This window comes from Lampetra fluviatilis, chromosome 35, assembly GCF_964198595.1.
Source record: "Lampetra fluviatilis chromosome 35, kcLamFluv1.1, whole genome shotgun sequence".
In the NCBI taxonomy this organism is placed as follows: Eukaryota; Metazoa; Chordata; class Hyperoartia; order Petromyzontiformes; family Petromyzontidae; genus Lampetra; species Lampetra fluviatilis.
This window is the reverse complement of record NC_136309.1, coordinates 7328172-7353918: the sequence shown is the minus strand read 5'-3', so window position 1 is coordinate 7353918 and position 25747 is coordinate 7328172. Positions and strand designations below refer to the sequence as shown.

The 25747-nt window shown below is 44.2% G+C and overlaps 1 protein-coding gene across 4 annotated transcripts in view; it reads right to left on the bottom strand.

The window, feature by feature from the left end:
- Positions 1-3004: 3004 nt before the first annotated feature.
- Positions 3005-25747, bottom strand: part of LOC144944587 (neuronal-specific septin-3-like) — a 208720-nt gene continuing 185977 nt past the window's right edge. For all 4 annotated transcript variants that reach the window (XM_078872868.1, XM_078872872.1, XM_078872869.1 and 1 more), the window contains 5 exons: positions 21553-21670; positions 18727-18822; positions 11659-11755; positions 10678-10729; positions 3005-8467 (listed from right to left, as the gene is read on the bottom strand). In XM_078872868.1, the coding sequence (XP_078728994.1) occupies positions 8308-8467; positions 10678-10729; positions 11659-11755; positions 18727-18822; positions 21553-21670 (523 nt within the window). In that variant the 3' untranslated portion in view covers positions 3005-8307. The remainder of the gene's footprint in view (positions 8468-10677; positions 10730-11658; positions 11756-18726; positions 18823-21552; positions 21671-25747) is intronic.

Sequence of the window (25747 nt, the reverse complement as noted above, 5' to 3'; positions counted from 1 at the left end):
TAACTAACACTACTGGCATTGTTAGATGTAACTAACACTACTGGCATTGTAAGATGTAACTAACACTACTGGCATTGTTAGATGTAATTAACACTACTGGCATTGTGAGATGTAACTAACACTACTGCATTGTAAGATGTAACTAACACTACTGGCATTGTTAGATGTAACTAACACTACTGGCATTGTAAGATGTAACTAACACTACTGGCATTGTAAGATGTAACTAATACTACTGGCATTGTAAGATGTAACTAACACTACTGGCATTGTTAGATGTAACTAACACTACTGGCATTGTAAGATGTAACTAACACTACTGGCATTGTAAGATGTAACTAACACTACTGGCATTGTAAGATGTAACTAACACTACTGCATTGTAAGATGTAACTAACACTACTGGCATTGTAAGATGTAACTAACACTACTGCATTGTAAGATGTAACTAACACTACTGGCATTGTTAGATGTAACTAACACTACTGGCATTGTAAGATGTAACTAACACTACTGGCATTGTTAGATGTAACTAACACTACTGGCATTGTAAGATGTAACTAACACTACTGGCATTGTAAGATGTAACTAACACTACTGGCATTGTAAGATGTAACTAACACTACTGCATTGTAAGATGTAACTAACACTACTGGCATTGTAAGATGTAACTAACACTACTGCATTGTAAGATGTAACTAACACTACTGGCATTGTTAGATGTAACTAACACTACTGGCATTGTGAGATGTAATTAACACTACTGGCATTGTGAGATGTAATTAACACTACTGGCATTGTGAGATGTAATTAACACTACTGGCATTGTAAGATGTAATTAACACTACTGGCATTGTAAGATGTAATTAACACTACTGGCATTGTAAGATGTAACTAACACTACTGGCATTGTGAGATGTAATTAACACTACTGGCATTGTAAGATGTAATTAACACTACTGGCATTGTAAGATGTAACTAACACTACTGGCATTGTAAGATGTAATTAACACTACTGGCATTGTGAGATGTAACTAACACTACTGGCATTGTAAGATGTAATTAACACTACTGGCATTGTAAGATGTAATTAACACTACTGGCATTGTGAGATGTAACTAACACTACTGGCATTGTAAGATGTAATTAACACTACTGGCATTGTAAGATGTAATTAACACTACTGGCATTGTAAGATGTAACTAACACTACTGGCATTGTGAGATGTAACTAATAGTACTGGCATTGTGAGATGTAACTAATAGTACTGGCATTGTGAGATGTAACTAACACTACTGGCATTGTGAGATGTAACTAACACTACTGGCATTGTGAGATGTAACTAATAGTACTGGCATTGTAAGATTTAACTAATAGTACTGCCATTGTGAGATGTAACTAACACTACTGGCATTGTAAGATGTAACTAATAGTACTGCCATTGTGAGATGTAACTAACACTACTGGCATTGTTAGATGTAACTAACACTACTGGCATTGTTAGATGTAACTAATAGTACTGGCATTGTTAGATGTAACTAACACTACTGGCATTGTTAGATGTAACTAATAGTACTGGCATTGTTAGATGTAACTAACACTACTGGCATTGTTAGATGTAACTAACACTACTGGCATTGTTAGATGTAACTAACACTACTGGAATTGTTAGATGTAATTACAAGTCGACTGGAATATCAACTTGTAATGCGCCACACTGTAGCCACACACTCTCAAAGAGAGGTAGAGAGAACGACTCAGAGGTGCGAGAAATTACAGACGAGCAGTAACAGCAGCCACGCTCCTCGATATATATTAAGGTGTTAGCGGCCAATTAACGAGTGTTTGTATGTGAGAGGAAACCGGAGCAACCCGGGGAAACCCCACGCGTGCGAGGGGGAAACACTCTATCCTCATACAGACAGAACAGGTGGACCCCACAAATGTCTGCATTGCCTTCTCCTGGTGAGCTAGGATATGGCAGCTCCCTGACCCCCCCCCCACCCACGAGAAGGGAGTTTCACAATTTCGATGTAAAGCTTTCGTGACTGCAGGGATTCATCTTCTTGGTTCTTTCGGTAAAGTCACGTAGAAGGGAAATAATAAAATAATAAAAATAAAACATCATAAAATAATTCCCACGACGTTTCGGCCACAACGCAGGCAGCCGTCCTCAGGTGAAGACCAGGTCTGTCGGGGAGACAGCGTCTGAATTTAAATGTTTGACTTTACCGAAAGAACCAAGAAGATGAGTTTCACAATGTTTGTGTGATTCACCAACCCTCACTGCCTACCACGATGTTATACTGGTAGGAACCTCCTGGTTACACCAGCGCACAGGGGATTATTGTGTCCGTCGTGCAGGGAGGGGCTGGGTGGGGAGGGAGGGGCTGGGTGGGGAGGGAAGGGTGGGGAGGGGCTGGGTGGGGAGGGGCTGGGTGGGGAGATGCTGGGTGGGGAGGGTGGGGCTGGGTGGGGGTGGGAGGAGTGGGGAGGGGCTGGTCACCCCGTGGTGCCCTTATAAAACTCAACGTTTAACCTACTCACGCCGGCTTGTGTCCGTCCTATTTGCGGAATACACCACGCCGCCGCGGACCCTGCCCATTGACCGAGCAACCCAACGTTCCTACCAGCTCCCTCCGCAGGAATGTGTTATTACAGGCGTGTGTAGCCACGACTGGCAGGAAAAATGCATACACGACTCCACTATACGTATGTATTTATGTATGCTGCTTTTCTTTCGCACCGTACGTAGCTAACCGTGCCAATCGGAGGTGTGGGGGAAGGACAATAAACTAAACACAAAAGGCAGTTCGAAAAAAAGGCGTTTTCAATCTTGATTTAAAAGTGCTTAGCTTCAGTGGCTTCCTAATATCAGAAGGCAGAGTGTGGTGGACGTACAACAAATAGCATTTTTTATCATCATCATCATCCGGTTACTAACATATTCCATTGATAAAGCAAGCATGTACACACACGTACAGGATTTTATTTATTCATTATTTGTGTTTTCATATATAAACGTAAATGTGAACCAATTTTTTTTGTTTGTTTACGATCGCGGGTTTAACTGTACGTCGAGACAAAAAAAGTTGATGAATATAACAAAACATCAATCCCATACCCCCCCCCGCTCTGCCACCGGCCCTCCAACTCACCTCCTTCCATACAAAAAAGACAAATCACATAAGCCTCTGTAATGAAAGCAGGAACACAATTTTTTAGACGGGAGTACAGACGTATTCAATATTCAATGGCAAATGAAATGCAATCGTTATAGTCAGACGTAAACATCCGAGTTCAGCGCTGGATAAACTCGCGTGACCTCTAATGCAATGTGCCGGTATCGATATAGCGAGTGTCCACACACAGTACTTGACGTCCTATCGTGCCTTACTTAAAGTACATACGCAACAAAGTGAGACGCGTGTGCCTATCCAGTGGCAATAGTATTCCTTTGTATAATTGCTTCGTTAAACTATGCACGGATAAAGAAGCGAAGAAATTGTTTTTGCGTATACCTTATGTACAGCATATGTGGATCTCTTGCCCTTCAGGTGAGCGAATTAAGCCATCTGTCGCGCCGAATAGACCACATGGACACCGCACCCACATTTTGGGAGAGAATATTTCGAGGGAGGGAACCACTCCAGATTTGAAGTTTTCGTGACTGCAGAAATCCATACTCTTTGGTTCTTTCGGTAAAGTCACGTGGGTATAAAAAATAAAATGAAATAAATGTAATCACGACGTTTCGGGCGATGCGGACGCTTGTGTTGCGCCCGAAACGTCGTGATTTAAAAAAATATATATATTTTTTTATACCTACGTCACTTTACCGAACGAACCAAAGAGTAAGGAGTGAACCACTGTTTCAGAATCGTAATATTTATTCATGCTGGAGGAATCCCATGAGCGAGAAAGCTCCTTTTGACAGACGTCCAATCAGTTGCGTGGGTTTACTCGCCCATCACGATGTGGCTGTTAACACCGTAGGGGGTGGGGGGAGGTGGGAATGCTCCATGATTCGCGATGCACCGGTCAATGATGCTGGCTCGAGGGCATTCCCGTAAAGTATCATTCATCAGGGGCAACGTAGGGCAGCGAAAGGCACTACGGCAACAACAAACAAAGATCCATTGTTGTACTCTACCACGCTGCCGCGTCTATGCTCCTCGCCTTCCCCCAGCCCCAACACGTGCACGGTTTGGGAGGGGGTGGCTCTCATGTCACCGTGGATTGGCACATAGAGCTGCACACACAATGATCGACGTTGATTGCGCGCTCTTTGCCACGCACACACGCAAGCGCGTTCGCTGTGCGCAGACTCAACTGGTTACCGCCCACTCGGCGAACCGCCGCTATTTCACGACGGTCTTTAAACCCGTTCGTGTATGGGCGTTCAGCAGCGGATAGAAAATTGCCAAAAAAGGGCATTTGTAGAAGAGAGAAAATAAAAATCAAAGCTGTCCAATTTCGTTAAGGAACAAAAATCCCGACCGAGCGTAGAAGTGTCTTGGCAGAGGCAGGGATTTCTGCTGTTACACTCATTACGCATCTAATGGGCCGGGCGTTGTGTACAAGCTGTCAGAGACTTGGGCTCGTCACACATCGGCCCTTGCCAGTTTACACCTACCCACCCCCCCCCCCCCCGATTTAAACGATTTGACATCCTCAGCACGAAAACCAGCCTGCAGTTTGCCCTGCATTGCCATGACTCACCGAAATATACCAGCTCACCGGTGCATCTTTGAATTTGCAGGCTACATTTCCAGGGCAAACCCCCCTTCATACGAGCCGCCACGCCCGACATCAAACTCACCGTGAATCTCGAGTGAGCGAACGGCGTTATTGTTATTGATGGCCAATTGCATTGTCGAGGACAAGGGAAGGCTCGGACCTTTTGCGTTTGTTAGGTACATTTGTGAGAAGTATTACGTGGTGGGGTGGTGGTGGTAGCACAACGAAGTGTATGTACAATTTGGACTAAAATATTCGACCACGCACGTAGACCTGTAGCGAAGCGGCCCTGTGTTGACACTCGGGTTTGGGCAGTTTGCACGTGGGAGCGTTTTTTTGCTCCTGCCACGAGGAACATATTTTAAGCTGTCAGTAGGTGGCATTATTCGCTCTGAAAAATTCCAAGCAACATTCCATCACTCTGGCCCTAGCCAAAGCCTTTAAGAAAGTGCAAATAACCATAGGGAGAAAGAAGAAAGGAAAAAAAACCGTGAACGTATACCTGTGCTATAAACGTGGCAAAAGTAAGAATTAAAATACTGATATATACTCTATGTTACATGGGATACTTTTGTTGAATGAATTGAGACGTATAGATGTTCTTAAGTTGGCACGGTCACGACTAATGGAAAGCCAGTTGTGATTTGGTTATTTTCAGACGAAAAAAAGTAGATGCATTTATAACATTCGTTAACATCACAATGATGGCGTAAAAACAAAGATATACCATACATCGTAATGTGGACTCACAGTGCGACTTATGCAACGTGTTTTTGTTAAATGATGCTTTACTAACCAATATGCTTCAAATTACAGAGGTTACACAACAACAAAGCACCGAGTCGTATACATTTAAAAATATATTTGATAAGAAAATCTCTTTAATAGGAATTTTCACCCCCCTTAAAAAAGGCCTGCAGCTATTTTTAAATTGTATTATTTTTTTTTATTCGTAATAATTAACATTTTTTAAAATGAATTATTGCGAGCGAACATCACGCACAACCCCTATGCATAAGCATACATATATATAAAACATGTTATCATACAAAAAAAAGTGTGTTTCATCCCCTTTGTGAAACAACAACAGAAAAGGTTTCATTAGAAATGCTGACAAGGGGGGAAAAAAATGTTAGCCTCGTGATGTTTAGCGAGGAAGCTGAACGTGAATATTGGCTGCTGTACTTACGCAAAAACATGCAGTGGGCACCTACGGACGGGCTTTCTACCCATAGAGTTTGATGATGATGATGATGACTTGCGCGCAGTACCATCGGCAGAACGCAACAGAGAGAGAGAGCATTTCAAAAACGATCACAGTGCCGTCAGAGAGTGTTGCCCTTTCACCGTTTACCGCCGTCCGTTTAAATTGTGAGAAAATCACGTGAGGGAGATACTCTTTAAATGTTAGCCTCTGACATTGGCAAACTTTGTCGAGAAATTAGAGTGGCATTAATGCGTGCGCGCGCTGTAGTTTGAATGCAAGTAAAACATATATATATATGAAGTAAACTCTCTCTTTCTCTCCGCGTGCAAAGGGGCCTTTCTCAAAGATGCTGGGGATCATGGCCCTCCTTCTATTCAACTGATGTTACTCAAGAAATCTGCATTAGACACTCCTCCCGGTTGCATACAATTGTTCAAATTGCTCATGTAACTTAATTAGCTGTCTATACGGAAGTAAACATACTTCCGTAAACATACGTCCGCAAAATTACCGTGTTGCGAAAATTAAAGCCACGCTTTACAAAACAGCAAAAAAAAATGTTTCAAAGAGAAAATTCAATCATGGTAAATGTCAAAACAGGAATGTTTTTTGTGAAGGGATGTATTTGCCTAGGACGGTGAAACTAAAATCTGTATCCATCCCATCTCAACGTGCATTGTGAAATTTTCTAGGAAAATGCCGGTCCGCGTAGTTTACACAGCTTGCATTTCACTTTTTTTTATGGTCGACCGTCTGTTGTGCGCACAATGCAAATACGGTGCCGTATTCATTTTGGCACTTGCTAAAGCGTTCATACCAACGGGTGAAATGACATTTGCCCTTTGCAGACACGAGCATTTGTGACGGCGAATTCGTGAAAAAACAAGAAAAGGGGGAAATGCTTCAGCTCAGACAGTTTTAGTGGTCACATTAAACAATGTTTAAAGTCATATGCGTAAAGGTGCAGCCCCTGCAATTGCTTGCTCAGGCCACTGCTGACCAAAGGGCATTCACTAGAAGGAGCTCTTGGAAGAGGTGGGAGTAGCCACACTTAACCCCAGCCTGTGCGGCGACCTGCCAATCAACTATGCATATCTGAATAAAATAAAAAAAATATTTAAACAGTTACTTCGCCGTATTAGAGACTTTTAGAGTTCGAATATAGATCATTACTCCAATCGTGAGCCTACTTAACAAATACAACATTCGACCCACGGGAACAACGATTTAACTCCTCCAAGAACTCATGATGCTAGAAAAGAAAAGCTTCAACGTACAATTAATTATTCATTTCAATCAGAAGTTACGGATATACTGAATGGAGACTATCTGCGATGGTTATAAACCTTTCCCGTGTTTTGTTATTTCACAACGCGGCTTGTTAAACGGCTCGCCATCTTGCTCGCTCGAAACTCCAAATATAATTCCACCGACGCCTCCGCCGGAGCAAGCGATGAAACGTCACTTTGTTGGGAAATCGTTTGAACACCGAGCCAGCCACGGCAGGGGGGTAAAAAATATCCAATGTGACGCCTCGGCATGTAATTACGCTGGTTTAACTCCGTTTAACGTCAGTGCCACTTAATCTCATCCCCGTTCCCAAAAGGGTTTAGCGTTGCGCATGCCGCGGCGTTATTTAATTCCACGTGTTTTAAACGTACGAAAAAGACGCGCCTCCTTATGAAGTAACAAGCGGTGTTTTTGCGTGAGATTCCGGTGGCACTTTCTTTGCTTTCGTTGCGAGCTCTTTCGCCAAAAAAGGTCAGGTTGAGAGATGCCTTTTCTCCGTTTATTTTAGGTCGCCACTGAAAATACGCACTTGCTTTGTTGGCGTTTATGGGCAGTCGATGGTTGAAAAGATTATTTTATTTTGACATTTCAGATAGCTGGCTGGGTTTTTTTTTTCTCTATGTCTATAACTTTGGCGGCCAGGCAAGAAATTCCCATTTAAACTGGCCCCAAGGAACAGAAATCTTCCAAATCTTGACATTTTTCTACTTTGCATGAAAATAATATTTTTCTGCTCCGACGCTCACGCCTTTTTGTTAGAGGCTTCAGATATCTCCTAAGCCGTCTGGTTTGATATTCTTGAAATCTGTCACAGATGTTCAGTGCACCAACCTCGATCACATTTTCCCCCCATCGACTCCCATTGCCAGTGCTCACCACGCTCAAAAGAACCCGCAACACTGCCCGCTGTGAGCACGTGGCCCTCGTTTCCATCAGACCGCGGTTGAAGACTTGGCACTGCTTCTGGGGTGGGTGGGTGGGTGGTGGTGGTGATGGGCTTCCAGCATTTGTCACTTGCGCTCCTCGGCGACGAACGCGTGCGATTAAAAGGTCCGGGGGCGACTCGAGGTCTAGATGCTGCTCTCCGCAAGGTCCCCGCCATCCTTCTCCCGGTGGCCGTTGGAGGGAGACTTCCAGGCCGCCATGCCGTTGGTCTCGTTGAGGCGCCGCACCCGGTACGTTTCGTACAGAATGCTGTGGGTCACGTCTTTGAGGTCCTCCATGTGTGACCTTTAGTTGGGGTTCACGGGAGGGGGGGGTCAAGAAGAAGGGAAGCGGGGCATGGGGAGAGGAGAGTCATCGTCCAGCACGATTCTCGAAGGTCGCAGAATCAGCCGGGGGGGGGGGGAGGGGGGGGAGGGGGGTGTGCGATCGGTAGGCACGTGACGATCCTTTGATTTTCTTGGTTCTTTCGGTAAAGTCACGTAGAAGGGAAGTAATAAAATAATTAAATATATATATTAAATAATATAATAATGTTTCATTTTGTTCTGTTTTTTATTTACTTTATTTTATTACTACCCTTCTACGTGACTTTACCGAAAAAACCAAGAAGATGAATCCCTGCAGTTACGATAGCTTTAAATCGAAAGATCCTTTGATTATTTGATTAAAAATGCCACCATCGAATTGTGTGGGTGAAGGTAGGGAGGTAATTTTGTGTCGATGAGGAGGGGCTACCATAGAGTATGAAAGGCATGGGAGATGTTGAATATGGAGGAGGAGAAGAAGCCGATTTGGGGGCAAGGACTTCAAACAGGAGCGAACTGAAGAGACCAGGATGGGTCTCATTTGCAAGAGTGACCTGTGCTATTTGGAAGAATCTAACCCTGGTGGTGGCACACAATGGCCTCCTCTGGACGCCAGGCAATCCCTAACATCGACTGTGAGTGAAGCAGACTACGGTAATAACACCCGCAGAAATAATCAGGTGCCCGCTGGATTCGAAACCGCGAACCTCTGCAGCAATCGACGAATGCGCCACCCACTTGGCCGTGTCACCGGCCATGAGCAACGTGAACAACGAATGAAGAGGAGTTCTTAACCCCAGGGGCAACAAAGGAGAGGGTGCGATCACCGGTTGAGTTGAGATGAACTGGCGGTGGCAACAGGGGGGGGCCTGGCCTAATGGAGCCGAGGGCATGGGAGGTGAGCAGAGCCAAAATAAGGGGGGCACGGCAGACGGGCGGTTTTCATCAAAGAGTCAGTTATCAAAATATAATGAGGCACGGAGGGATGCTGGCCGGTAGAAGGGATGGTGGGAGAAGGGATGATGGTAAATTACATCAGCTCCATATGGAGGTCCTCTGCATTATTACACCGGAGGATCGTGAGAGATGGCAGCAGCTTGTGAAGGCCTTCATTTCGTAGTGGATTGACCATGGCCGATGATGACGATGAAGTCAATAAACTGGTGCAATAGACGTGTCCATACATTCATGCATTTGGGCTTCATACGTCCTGGGTTTGACCAATGTCTCATTCACAATTTGTGCAGATTACTGGCACAAACACTGTTAGCGAGTGCCTATTAAACATTGTATCAAACATGGTAACACGCTACTTATTTTAGGCTGAGTCGAATTAAGGAGGCCCAAGCACAATTTAGATAACACGTGTCAATCATGTGCATGGCCTGGGCTTGGTGCTAAACTACAACACCATCATCACTCGACGTGAAAACAGATCTCCCATATATCCTTAACAGGTTGTTGGGACAAGTGCTGTTAGGAGGTGGGTGGCCAGCACCACTCCTAATCACCTTTGTCTCCCCAGTTCTGATGGGAAGACCCAGGACCAGTTCAGATATTCGTCAATGATGTTGGCCATCAACTGGAATCAAACTCGGAGTGCATTGTGCTCACCACAAACACTACCACTCCCCACATTCTACACATATACACACAACGACAACGATCCCCCGTATAGCCTTAACAGACTGTTGGGGCAAGTGCTGTCAGTGAGCAGTGCCTCTGAAGGCGGGAATGGAACACAATGGAGTGGTTGGCCAGAAACCCAGATACACACACTGACATTAAACACAGGAGCAAATCAAATAATCAACTTTTGCAGACTCAGGTCAATAGTTACCACGGATTTATATAAATATTTGGCAATTTTGCCACACCGGTACCTCCACTCACCATAGAAACAGCGAGACTTCAAGGTGTGTTTGGTCTGGCCCTGAACAATCATCAATTACTTGAATTTTGTTTGCAATCCCCAAGAGGGTTTCCATTAGCTACCCCCACTGCAATGATGCTGCGTTTCAGGAACTTAGTCGGTAGGAAGCTGTTTAATATCACGCTGGCTCGTAATCACCACCGGGCTCTCTCTCTCGCTTTCTTTTTTTACAGCAACAAATGTAATTTTAGCTCGTCGACTTAATCCCGCTCGAGTGAGCGCGGCGCTGAGGTGGAACTTGATTGTGGTTTCTTTACCTTATGAGGAGATCTCTCAGCAGGGCAAACTCGCAGTGGTTAATGTTCTCGACTGCAAAACAAAACAAAAACAACGCGGGTTCAAAGAAATGTTGATTTAAAGCTTTCGTGACTGCAGGGATTCATATTCTTGGTTCTTTCGGTAAAGTCACTTAGAAGGGAAATAATAAAAAAATATAAAACAATAAAATTCTCACGACGTTTCGACTGCAACACAAGCAATCATCATCAGGTGTGGTGATGATTGCTTGTGTTGCAGTCGAAACGTCGTGATAATGTTTTTTTTTTCCCCTTCTACGTGACTTTACCGAAAGAACCAAGAATAACGGGTTCAAAGAGTCGCGCGTTAATGGTCGTTCAGTGGCAAAAACGGTGAACCACGTTAACATCCCCAATTAGGAATACGCTGACGCTCATTGGATGTCGACTGACCGCCATCGGTATCGACGGTGCCATCATCCCGCAGTCTCACCTTATTTGCCGAAAACGCACGCTCATTCGATATTGAATTGCGTGCATTTACCACAGTCAAGGAATCAGAAGCGGTTGTGGTGGCTCAGTAGTTCAGGGGTCAGATCATTCGAGGCAAGAACAGTTGAGCCACCCCCTCCCACCCCCATGACTGAGCGAAGTGAGCCCATGGTCTGAGCCTGGACACCCAATGACGGCACCAAGACAACATCATAATACTCTGCCTCGTCTTTAACTTGGAATTAGACTTATGGTTTTCAGTTGAACCGACACACGTGACAGTGTTTGCCGGGAATTAAAAAGTTACAGCCCTAATTACATAAATGAATCGGAAGACAAACTTCAAAAGCAGTCCACGTACGTCATCGAAACCGTCACCGGAAACGGCATCGGAAGAAAAACTGACGACGTACGCGTACGCCATCGGAATGTGAAAAGAGATAAAAGGCAATTAGGCGGACGTCTTTGGTTTCTTCGGGTTTGAATTGTCTGTCCGTGGGTTCGCGTTACCTTCTACGAGGCCCCAGCGAGTTTTGCGTCCCAGCACTCGTCTGCCGTTCTCCTGGTACTCACGATCGCTGCCCACCACCGCAAATGGAATCTTTTCCTGCGAGAGGGAGGGAACGAAACAGAGCGAAGGAATGGACGGAGAGACACGGCAATCCCCATCGTTCGATCTTTGCACGAGAACCTTCTTGTTCAGAGAAATCATTTTTTTATGGGCTTTATAATCGGTTAACTATTCATTTGGCTGGCATACATATCCCTTGTGCTTTGTTTTAACGATGTTGATAAATGTACACAATTATTACGACTGATCATCCTATAAAATCACGTAACAACAAACAACCATGTAAAAAAACAGAACCTAGGAAGGTCAATTTAAAAAAAGCGTTCTTTGTGATGGGATTTAAATGTGGACACACGCACACGGCCCGGTCATCAAGATACTGTTGGATGAGGCCCTCTCAATGCCCCACGAGGTTGTGGGGGTCATTTGACCATACTTCACCAAAGCCCGTTCAGTGCTGGCTGGTAAAGGCGGGCACGGAGTTGTGCCACACTGCTCTTGGCCGACCCATCACGTAGGCCCACGCAATAGCCTCATAACACCTTGCTTGGCTCGTGCCTCCAATTAACCACACTAGCAATTGTCCAGGCTCAACACTCCAAGATCTGATAAGCACAGCACAGTCCGCGTGGCACATCACCGACTGTGAAAACGAAACGCACCCAAATCCAAACGTTCGCTGCAGTGCGAGCGAACACCTATTAGCACTGACGCTTCGCACATGGCAATGGTGTCGGCCAATAAACACACGAGGCCAAAATTGTATCCGAAGTGTTGATGTTTAACACATGGCGGCAGTTACTCATTTTGACCAAGAGCAGGTTGCAGGACAGATTCAGGTACCACTTGCCAATGACGTTGTACATACCCAGACATTTCACTCGGGTCATTGGTATTGGAGCAAAGTGCAGAAACCGCGGTTCCAATTTCCCTATCAAGTGGTATTTGAGCCATTCACCAACAAATACACGTACATGCATACGTGCAAATACACGTACATACATACATACAAATACACGCACAGACATACAAATACACGTACATACATACATACAAATACACGCACATACGTACAAATACACGTACAGACATACATACAAATACACGCACATACATACAAATACACGTACATACATACAAATACACGTACATACATACAAATACACGTACAGACATACATACAAATACACGCACATACATACAAATACACGTACAGACATACATACAAATACACGTACATACATACAAATACACGTACAGACATACATACAAATACACGCACATACATACAAATACACGTACATACATACAAATACACGTACATACATACAAATACACGTACAGACATACATACAAATACACGCACATACATACAAATACACGCACATACATACAAATACACGTACATACATACAAATACACGTACAGACATACATACAAATACACGTACAGACATACATACAAATACACGTACAGACATACATACAAATACACGTACAGACATACATACAAATACACGTACATACATACATACAAATACACGTACATGCAAACGTGCAAATACACGTACATACATACATACAAATACACGTACAGACATACATACAAATACACGTACATGCATACGTGCAAATACACGTACATACATACATACAAATACACGTACAGACATACATACAAATACACGTACAGACATACATACAAATACACGTACAGACATACATACAAATACACGCACATACATACAAATACACGTACATACATACAAATACACGTACAGACATACATACAAATACACGTACATACATACATACAAATACACGTACAGACATACATACAAATACACGTACATACATACATACAAATACACGTACATGCATACGTGCAAATACACGTACATACATACATACAAATACACGTACAGACATACATACAAATACACGCACATACATACAAATACACGTACATGCATACGTGCAAATACACGTACATACATACATACAAATACACGTACATGCATACGTGCAAATACACGTACATACATACATACAAATACACGTACAGACATACATACAAATACACGTACAGACATACATACAAATACACGTACATACATACATACAAATACACGTACATGCATACGTGCAAATACACGTACATACATACATACAAATACACGCACAGACATACATACAAATACACGTACATACATACATACAAATACACGTACATGCATACGTGCAAATACACGTACATACATACATACAAATACACGTACAGACATACATACAAATACACGTACAGACATACATACAAATACACGTACAGACATACATACAAATACACGTACATGCATACGTGCAAATACACGTACAGACATACATACAAATACACGCACATACATACAAATACACGTACATGCATACGTGCAAATACACGTACATGCATACGTGCAAATACACGTACATACATACATACAAATACACGTACAGACATACATACAAATACACGTACATACATACATACAAATACACGTACAGACATACATACAAATACACGTACATGCATACGTGCAAATACACGTACATACATACATACAAATACACGTACAGACATACATACAAATACACGTACAGACATACATACAAATACACGTACAGACATACATACAAATACACGTACATACATACATACAAATACACGTACAGACATACATACAAATACACGTACATACATACATACAAATACACGTACATGCATACGTGCAAATACACGTACATACATACATACAAATACACGTACAGACATACATACAAATACACGCACATACATACAAATACACGTACAGACATACATACAAATACACGTACATGCATACGTGCAAATACACGTACAGACATACATACAAATACACGTACAGACATACATACAAATACACGTACAGACATACATACAAATACACGTACAGACATACATACAAATACACGCACATACATACAAATACACGTACATACATACATACATACAAATACACGTACAGACATACATACAAATACACGCACATACATACAAATACACGCACATACATACAAATACACGTACATGCATACGTGCAAATACACGTACAGACATACATACAAATACACGCACATACATACAAATACACGTACAGACATACATACAAATACACGTACATACATACATACAAATACACGTACATGCATACGTGCAAATACACGTACATACATACATACAAATACACGTACAGACATACATACAAATACACGTACAGACATACATACAAATACACGCACATACATACAAATACACGTACAGACATACATACAAATACACGCACATACGTACAAAAACGGCGTTAATCGTTTCCCCCGCACATCCAATTAGCACGATTCCTAAGTTCAACATTCATTAGCGCGTCACGTGGGGACGTGTTTAACAATAATCGGGCGCGTGCAGCGTAGAACTAGTGAACTTATATTTGAATGGGCGGGTGGGTGTGGGGAGTAAATTGGTCAACGAGGAAAGGCGGAGCATGGTGGTATAGTCGTGAAGACCGGAGTTCTCAGAAAAAACCTTCTTCAAATGCGTCTATCTTTTTTCCCTCCAACACATTCCTCCGGGCTCAGATTTGTTCCAGAGCTGATGCGTGCTGCGCAAAGACCTTGACCCCCCCCCCCAGAGCAGAGATACACGTGCAGCCACTTCATTAATTACATCGCATGAATGTCCTAATTGGCTCGTGATTGAGTACGGGCACCTGCAAAAAAATACCAAAGCAAGTTGCTCTCCGTACCCGGTATTTGAATTCCCTTTCTGTAATTTTAAAAGATCCCCGTGTCAAATTTTTTCTTAATTCAATAACCCCTCCGCCGTACCTACCAGTGATGGCGCTTCACAAGAGATACATAGAGGGCAAATAGATAAGCTGGGAGGGCACTTTGCGTCAGATACTTTATCATACGTGAAGAGCAAGAAATGCATTTTTATTTCCCGAGGACGGGAAAATCCGCGTACATTATCCGCGATGGTGAGCGGGGCGAGGCGGGGGGGTAAGCAACACTAACTCGAAATAAACGAGTGACATAACACACACACACAATAAATACATAAATAAATCACGCCTGTCTAAAGAAATTACTCGCTTTCTACGTGGCTGAGGAATTTAAATTGAAGTTGCGCTATAAGTTACGGCGCGTCTGTACTTTTTTTTTCAAGGTGGCAATCCTCCATTTGCTGGCCGCACACAAAGGAGCTCTTGCCAGGTGTCTGTGGCAGAGGTGACATGGTGAAGGGGCAGCGCTGCAAGTGCTTGCTCACGCCACTGCTGACCAAAGGGCCTCCCGCTAGGAGGAGCTCTTGGAAGAGTAAGGAGCAGCTGCACTAAAACCCGAGCGCACGCGGCGAGCTGCCGATAAACGAACTATGCGTATCTGTCTTCTTGGTTCTTTCGGTAAAGTCACGTAGAAGGGAAATAATAAAATAATAAAACTTAAATATAATAAAATAATTCTCACGACGTTTCGGCCACAACGCAAGCAGCCGTCCTCAGGTGAAGAACAGGTCTGTCGGGAAGACAGCGTCTGAATGAAACACCCCAGCTTAAATATACGCTCCAAGTCTGGGGTGTTTCATTCAGACGCTGTCTTCCCAACAGCCCTGTTCTTCACCTGAGGACGGCTGCTTGCGTTGTGGCCGAAACGTCGTGAGAATGATTTTATTATGTTTTATTGCTATTATTTTATTATTTCCCTTCTACATGACTTTACCGAAATAACCAAGAAGATGAATCCCTGCAGTCACGAAAGCTTAAAATCGAAAAATTATGCGTATCTGAATCAAATAAAAAAATACGTGAAACAGGGACTTTTATAGTTCGAAAAAGATGATTGCTCCAATCGTGAGCCACCGTAAGAAATACAACGCTCGACACACGGAAACAAGAATTGAACTCTTCTAAGAGCTCAGATGCCAGAAAGGGTGGAAGCTTCAACGTACAATTAATGAGTAAAAGGGCCTTCGCTTAGAGTGTATTTTGTGTGTATGTTAGAATTATTTCGCACCATGCGTTAGGTGCGGGGGAAGAACAACAAACTAAACACAAAAAGTAGTGGTAAAGAAATGAGTTAATTTATATTAAAAAGTGCATAGCTATGGTGGCTTACTAATATCAGCAGGAAAAGCGTTCCAGACAGACACAGAAGCGCATCTGAATGCGCGTCTCTGTTCGATGGTGAGCCAAAAGTCGCTGTGATTTTAAATTTTGGCCGACTATTCCATGCTGGCCAGATGTCTTGGGAGCACCCACACTTTACCTCACCATTACAGGCTAATGAATGCCTGTAATAAAAAAAAAATGGTATGTGCCCAATTCATTCTGGAGTTTGTCTTTATAGAGAAACGTGACCAAATTTATCAGCTGGATGCATCTTAGTGAAATATGTTTTTACACGACCGGGCAGAAGTAAATCAATTATATTTACGAATTAAATGTCTTCATGGGTTCTTCAATTGTAAAAGGGGCGCCTTCCCTTCCTTCCTCTCACACCGCTGGACGGAACAGAAAGTCTAACGGTAAATATCCCATTCGTACGCAACTCCAACATTCCTCGTGCAACTTCGGTAGGTGCGCGGCGCTCAGCTCGGAATGTCCCGCACTCTACAAGGCGGTGAAATAAATTAAATTCACGTCCCATTGATCATTCTGTGAAGGGGAAGCTGTGCCCATCTTTCGTCCGTTATTAAAACAACACAGCCTCGCGGAAAGGCTTTGGCCGTTTCTCCCATTACCTTTAGGATCTTCGATACATTGCTTTAAATTGGCTATTGGGGGATTTAATGCGCGTGTGTGTGCTTGGCATATACTGCACACTGACTCATAAAATCCTAAAACATTACTCGTTGCCTTTTGTAACTTTCAATTCCTAACACACTGTTTGCGAAGGTATTCGTATGCTTAGTTTATCCTCAACGAGTTGGTTTTATTCGTGGAAGAAGAAAAATAATGATCATTACACACGTGCGCACGTGTCTTAATGACTGATGGTCAAACATTCCCGGCGAAACACCACCTGGATGGGCAAGTCCGAGGTAAGTCGCGTTAACCAGCAGCGAGAAGTGACACTGGCATTGCAACGCGTAGACTTTCGCGACCAATATTATTCATAATTTGGGGAGCGGGAGTGCAGCGGATAGCGCTACGAACCTGGCGACCCGAATTCGATTCTCGCTCACGGCCAACACCGGTGACGATTATCTGATATGGCTCCTGCGCCTCCCCTAGGTCGACTCAGGCTCAAATGAGTACCGGTGCAATGTGTAAACATCGCCACTGGGGAGACAAAGGCGCCCGAGCGTGGTGTTGGCTACACACCCCCTCATGAGTCATGAGGCCTCGCTAACAGCACTTGCGTCGTGAGAAATATTTTATTATGTTTTATTTTTATTATTTTATTATTTCCCTTCTACGTGACTTTACCAAAAGAACCAAGAAGATGAATATACACATGTAAATAAAGAGCTGGCAGCAACGGGCAAAGTCGGTGGAGAGCAAATTGCGGCATCGTTTCGGATAATTTTAATGTAGCGAAATGAGCCGTTCCATTTCGCTGTCACTCTAGAGACAGCAGGAGTCAACAGATGTTGTGACTCCACTTTGCTCGATGCTACGAAACATTACAATTAGCTGCATCAGGTCATAACGGCTTCTGTCAAGTTGTCAACGTGCCACCTTACTATACATAGCGTTCTATTAAAACTCGCTATTAAATACAGCACTGTCATAGTCAGTCTTTTGGTGGGTTAACGACATATTTAATCGTACGCGATGTAATGCAAAAAACTTTATTATGAATAAAAAAATATTCCCTGCGCCTCCGATTAGCACGATTGGCTACATACGGCACGAAAGAAGTTCAACATACGTATATGAATACATTTTGATGTGTTTGTTTTTACGTTTTTGTTATTATGCTCCCGCCGTAGCTTACCCTCACTTCGGCGTTCTCCAGGCGGCCCTGCTCGTCCTCGTCAAACTCGCGCTGGGGGTACACGTCGATCCCGTGGGCCACCAGGTCCGCTTGAATCTGCACACAGGTCAAACGTGACGTCATGCAGTGACGTCATTCAACACGAGGTCACGGGGTCACCGCACTTTGTTTTGCCATCGCTTTCCCCCCCCCGCTAGATCTCAATCGTCCAAGCCCTCGTTTGTGATCTTACACTGCCTGTCCTACGCTGTCTGGCTTTGGATCTTTTTACACGCTTTCTATTAACTCACTCTGTCTGTTGTTGTCGTGTCCTCAAATCTTGTAACTCAATTTTAACCCACTTCCCAATGTGGTATCGACTGCAAACGTGGTATAGTTATGTCATACTGATGACAATACTATATTCTATCATAAAAAATAAAAAAGATATATTTTTAAACATTATTTTAACACGCTTTCTATTAACTCACTCTGTCTGTTGTTGTTGTATCCTCAAATCTTGTGACTCAAGTTTTTACCCACTTCCCAATGTGGTATCGACTTCAAAATTGGTATATAGTTATGTCATACTGATGACAATACTATATTCTATCATTAAAAATAAAAAAATATATCATTTTTTTACATTATTTTTATAAGTTATGTTTCGGCTTGGGTCTAATTGTCCACGCTCAACTGACGTTGCCTGTAAATCACCACGGCCCCTTACGTTATGGCAAGCTTTGCGGCCACTTCCTGGAGTCGTGGAGTTCTGCCATTACGAATAGGGTACATTTCATTAAGGCGCGTTTTTAAAAAAAGTTTTTGAAAATATTACTTATTCATTTTATTATGGCCACTATTGACAAAAAAAATCTGCACCTATTTTATTGCTCCGAGAAGATCAATTCATGGGCTGAGGTGACTCCCAGCAGGAATATGAATGCACGGTTTATCGCCGTTGCGCTCTTTAACTCTTGCGCGAGTTTTCTGGTTGTACCGCGTGTTTCGTGATGTCCCATTTATGCACTACACGTGCTGGCAACCTTTTTCAGGAAGTGAATACAGAATTATTCAGTTCCCGAAGAAACTCCCAGCATGTGGGGCGAATTATGGAACATCTTGCCAAAAAACACGCCGTATAACCAGAGAACACATCGGAGACCTCACACTTTTCCGACTGAGCGCTGGGCATTCTAACCACAATGCCATTGGCCTATGTCCATTTTTCAGCCGCACATCCCATATATGTTTGTACATTTGCCACATATTGCAGTTATTTTAGATTGAATGGCCATGCAAAGCCTGGCTTCGTAGACAGAAACTTTATTCCAGAGGTATGTATGTTACATTATTTGGCCTGCTTAATATCCACTTCAATTGTCCAATTCATTTTTTTTGTGCCACTTTCACTCACGCTGCACACGTTTCCTTCTCGTTCCGCAATTTTCCTGCCATCTGATTCCGCGTGCCTCGGGCATGTTTACTGCGTGCCTCTTTTTAAAAGTGTTTGCTTTAAGAGGAATGGCATTGCCTGTATTAAGTCTGGCGCCGAGAATGCTTGCCCCAAAAACCATGGCGACCCCCAGCGCTGGGTTGACCGCGCTCGAATGTTGATGTTGAAATGAGCGCGCCCTGGCCGCCAAGTTTGGACAACGCAAGCGAATGCGCCGAACAAAAGTATCAGATTCTGATAGGTCCAGCGTGTTATCGCCACAGCCTCCACGCCGTAAATATTGCCCTCGTACCTTTTAGCAGCAGAGATGCGTTTGATCGCGCACTTAACATTCTTTGTTTGCAATTTTTCTGTCCGTGCAAATCAATCATAGGAAGCCCCACGAGTCACGGGCGGAGATACCGATCTGACAGGATCCTATCCCAACTATGCACCTTCACGGAAAATACTGCCAGTGGCACTCTGTAGATATACAATCAGTACGGAGCTGTAACTAAGGTACATTTCCCACGTATAGCTGTACGGACTGTTTAGGAAAGTGCCGTTAAGCAAGCACTGATTAAAGCCATGCAATTTATTTTCTTAAAGGCTGAGCGCAACCCCAAAGGCCCATAATACCAAGTGGCCAAACCAGTCAGCCCTAGTTTGATTCCTGGCCATAGTTAGCATCAGTGTCGATTATCTGAACCAGTCCTGGGCTTCCCCTAGGTTCGACCTGTCCTTTAATTAGTTCCTCCTGCACTGTGTAATCACCAGCACTGGGGAGACAAAGCAGGCCTGTCTTAGCACAGGCCACACCACCCCCCCCCCCACCCCGTGTGCTGATCTTAAAGGTGCATTGAAAAATGTTGACACTCCGACTGATGCTCCTGCTGTTGTGGAGTGACTCATGCAGCCAGCTATGGCTGCAGGGTGTTGGTAATACATGTTGTTCACGTCGTTTATTGTGAAAATTCGGTCACAGTTCCTATGATCACAGTTTCATTGCTTTTATGGCTTTATTTTGGTGATTTTTGAAAAGTTTTGCGGTTTGGCCATGTTTGTTTGTTGTAGTACAGAGTTAGACTGATGGCCTTGATCTAAGTTGTCTTGTGGTTGTTGTTGTTTGACTTGCATCCCACTGGAATGGTGTACGGTGCTTTTTCTGCAATATTTTGCTGATTTTCTGTTTGCACATAGTCATTTTAAGATGTTTTCTTGTTCATGTTTTTGTTTTTTCTTTGTTGCGGTTGCACCCGATTCAAGAGCCGAATGGCTCACAGGGCTATACCTAATAAATGAAACTTGAAACTTGAAACTTCTGACCCTAAAACGTGCTCGCTAACAGCACTTGCCCTCAATCGTGAGTGTGCGTCCGCGTGTGTGCGAGTTTATGCGTGCGCGTAACGTACCCTCTGCCGGAAGAGATGCCGCTCCTCCAGCGTGAGCGTGTCCGCCTTGGTGATGACGGGCACCACGCTCACCACCTTGCTCAGGTGCTGCATGAACTCCACGTCCAGGGGACGCAGCCTAAGCGCACGGAACAGCCGGGGCATGTGAGGGTCGCTCACCTCCTCCCCCACACGAGACCAGCCTTGCCGAGGGCTTCCATCGCCCGCTCACTCCCTCTCGCTCGGTCACTCACTCACTCACTCTCCCGCTCGGTCACTCACTCTCTTGGTAATTCACTCACTCGCCCACTCGGTCAGCCCACACTCTTGGTCACTCACTCACTCCCTCTCGCTCGGTCACTCACTCGCTCTCCCGCTCGGTCACTCACTCTCTTGGTAATTCACTCACTCGCTCGCTCGGTCAGCCCACACTCTTGGTCACTCGATCGCTCCCTCTCGCTCGGTCACTCACTCACTCTCCCGCTCGGTCACTCACTCTCTCGGTAACTCACTCACTCTCCCGCTCGGTCACTCACTCTCTCGGTAATTGACTCACTCACTGCCACTCAATGCAGTGGCAGATCCAAGGGGGTGGAGGGTAATGTGGGGTATTCCCCCCCCCCCCCCCACTGGTCGCCCCCCCCCCTCCCCCCTTCACCCCCACCTTGAGACCATGAAGATCGGTAAGCTATCGATATTTAACAGATCAAATGTATTGCGTGTTTATTGCTGCATTAATATCGGACCCTATTTAAAAAGCTTGAAATTCTGCGACCTTGCGAAGTTCCTAGTCTATAGAAAACCCCCGTCCTCAGACCCAGCGAGGGCTAATTAGCCATGAAAAAGCCCTCTGCGGCTCATGAATACATAAACTCATTTCTGTTAAACTGCTTTTTGTGCTTAGTTTGTTGTCCTTCCCCCGCACCTCCGATGAGCACGGTTGGCTACGTAGCGTGTGGAAGAAGTTCAACGTACATAGACACACATACGAAAGCGACCGCTCCTACTGGCGCCGGCGAGCGCCCCGTGGCCACCGTGGTGGCAGCGAAGCCTCGCGTGCCAGGCCTCAAGGACCCTTGGCGGGGCCCAGCGGCAGCAGCAGCAGCAGCATCTGGTCTCGCCTGCTTATTTTATTGCCATATCCATTTTTTACATTTTATTTTCGCCCCAGCATTCGCGACCCGGGTTGCATGTGTTCGAATTTAATTTAAACATCGCCGGTGCTTTTCCAATTCTCGGTGTGTTTTTTTTCTTTCTTTCATTCACCTCGATGAGAGCCTGTTGAGAGAACGTGCCAATTGGCACGTCGAAAGCACGGACATTTAACTGCCTGTTCGCCGTTTGCCAGAAAGATGCACTCATACATTACCTTAGGACGGGAAATCAGAAGTGACTGACTTATATTACAGCGCGCGTACAACGTGCCAATGCGCACAAAAGGAGCAGCTGTTCAAATGTCCGCGTGCGATATCCTTGCCGAATAAACAAATACATAAATATTTCCCTTTGCGTTGTGGCCGAAACGTCGTGAGAATAATTTTATCATGTTTTATTTTTATTATTTTATTACTTCCCTTCTACGTGACTTTACCGAAAGAACCAAGAAGATGAATCCCTGCAGTCACGAAAGCTTTAAATCGAAATTACCCTTTGTCTTGCAAGTGTCGAACTGCATTTTGATGAATCGACTCGCTCGTCGTCGTTGGACGCGAGCGTTCGGGATCTTTACACATAAATCCACTGCTTACGGATCGCACGGTAAATTGAAATGGCAGGATGGATGACGTGCGAAATCGTCGCGCAAGTCCTGCTTGAGAATTGTTACCGACTGCATTTGTAAGGCAATACCAAATATTTAATAAGCGAAGCAGTTCGCTTGGATGTTTGATATACAAAGCGGATACCATTTTACGTTAACATCAATATAAATGCCACGGGAATACATTTTCTGCAGGGGATGGGAGGGGTGGCGCAGTGGTTTATCGAACTGCGCTACAAACCCATTTACCCGAGTTATTTAACTGGGTCCCGAGCCATCTTTTCACCAACCTGCACTGTGAAGTATGGTCAAACAACCCGTACAGCCTACACTGAGTGCAGAGGCCTTCATCCAGCAGTTGAAGGGCAGTAAATTAAATCTATCATTAACCGATATAAATTCGGTGCAATCACATGCGATGACAGGCCATTTTAAGTGTGAGCCATTACACGGCAGCTCTCGATTTTACAAAGGTGTGCAGACTATGAATATTAGCGTTTACATATACAGTAAAACCTTGGATTGCGAGTAACTTGGTCTGCGAGTGTTTTGCAATATGAGCAATTTTTTTTAAAGGAATATTAATTTGATAAACGAGCGAGGTCTTGCAATACGAGTAGTACGTATACGCTTTGTCTGCCGAGCGTCACGTGATCACAACTGATATACGAGTGCTTTGATATACGAGTGCTTTGGATTACAAGCACGTTTCCTGAACGAATTATACTCGCAATCCAAGGTTTTACTGTATATAAATACAATATACTAAAATAAACACTCACGCTAAAGCCACCCTGCGCAGAAAGCATAGGAGAATGCTATCGCCGCTTATAAAACAGTCGGGCGTGCGATAGGCTCGGCGAAAAAAAACTCTTGCTTAAAGGGCTCCATTTATTCCGTGTCGAGAGCGCGATGCAATTCTCATATCAAGGCTTCAGGGTGTCACGGTCGGTGTTAGGCACGTTTAGCTCTCGTCAACTCGAGATTTTAGCCCGTTGTCCTTCCCCCGCACCTCCGATTAGAGCGGTCGGCTATGTACGGCGTGAATGAAGTTCAACACGGACACATACATACATCGTTATAGTTAACATTCTTTTGGACCTAACCTGAGCTCTCCTTTGACTCCCACTCCATCATTAGTCTCGATCATGGTCCATCCCTTCTAGCCATGATACATCCTGCCAAAGCACACCTACTGTATTAATATTAAGGCTATAAACTTGTTGTTTTATAACGAAGTCAAATGTGTCTTACAATCAAGAAACACAATGTGGTTAAACACCACATCGAGTAAAGATTACATTTCAATGTCAAAGAAGACGTACACTGCCAAAGAACTTCAACATACACACACACACACGCATATTTGCGGGGAGTTTTTTTTTCAAATCTGTCACCCCATCGTCGACAGCGGCTCCGGCATCGGACGGGGCCAGTGATCCGTGACGAGGCGACTTCTCACCACGCAGACAACTTGCCGTGCCGAGTGTTGCACGCGTGGGCCGCCGCAGAAACGAGCGCAGGCCCGTGCCAAAATGTTGAAGGCCCCGAACAAAAAAAAAAGACGACAAAAAAAATATCCACCCCCCTCCCCCCCACCCTCTGGCGAATGAAACACTTTTGATGCATTCCCACGAGGGTTGTTTTGGCCATACTTCACCACCGCTGGTCCGTTCGCGTCGCGGTGAAACAAGGGATTTTGATACACTGCCCTCTGCTGCTCACCACGTGGCCCCATAGCCTCTAATGCACGGACGGTGCCCCTGCCAAGCACGAACCAGGCTCGTGCCTGCTTGGCTTGTTTTGGTTTCAAAATCAAAAGCTTTAGCCCGTTGTCCTTCCCGGTGACGGTGAAAAGTCCAGAAGATGATCTGCTCCCTCATACTGACCTGGCAGGCACAACGATTGAGTCTCTTCGAAAATTCTGTCCATAAAACTTGTCCCCATTGTTGCTTCGCTCATTAATGCTTGCTTGTTATAATACTTTGGTAAAAAAAAAAACCCCACACACACATTTATTGAAAACGACTCCAGAAGACGTCAATGACATTTTATGTGGTCTGGCTAGATAGATGGCCTAGTGGGTTGATGCGTTTGCCAATGAGGCCGAGGTTACAAAGGCTAAGTCACTTGAATTCGGCTTCCAAGCAGGAATAAATGCAGCGCATTATCAAAGCCAGACAACGTGTGATTGTGAAGCGAAATGCTAAAGACTGCGATATAATTTGAAAGAGGGCATTTTTGCAAGGGTAACGGCTCAAAGTGGTCAAATTTGAAAAATTACTCCGAGTAACCAAAATACTGCAATGAAATAAACCATGCAATTGGATGTTACGCGGCATTTTTTGGGTGTTATGCGTCATTCATTCGTTTGATTCCAGGCAGCCTGGGATTAAACGTATGAAATACAGAGTTGGGTGAGAACAGATGTGTGTGCTTTTGAAAAACCGACCTTCA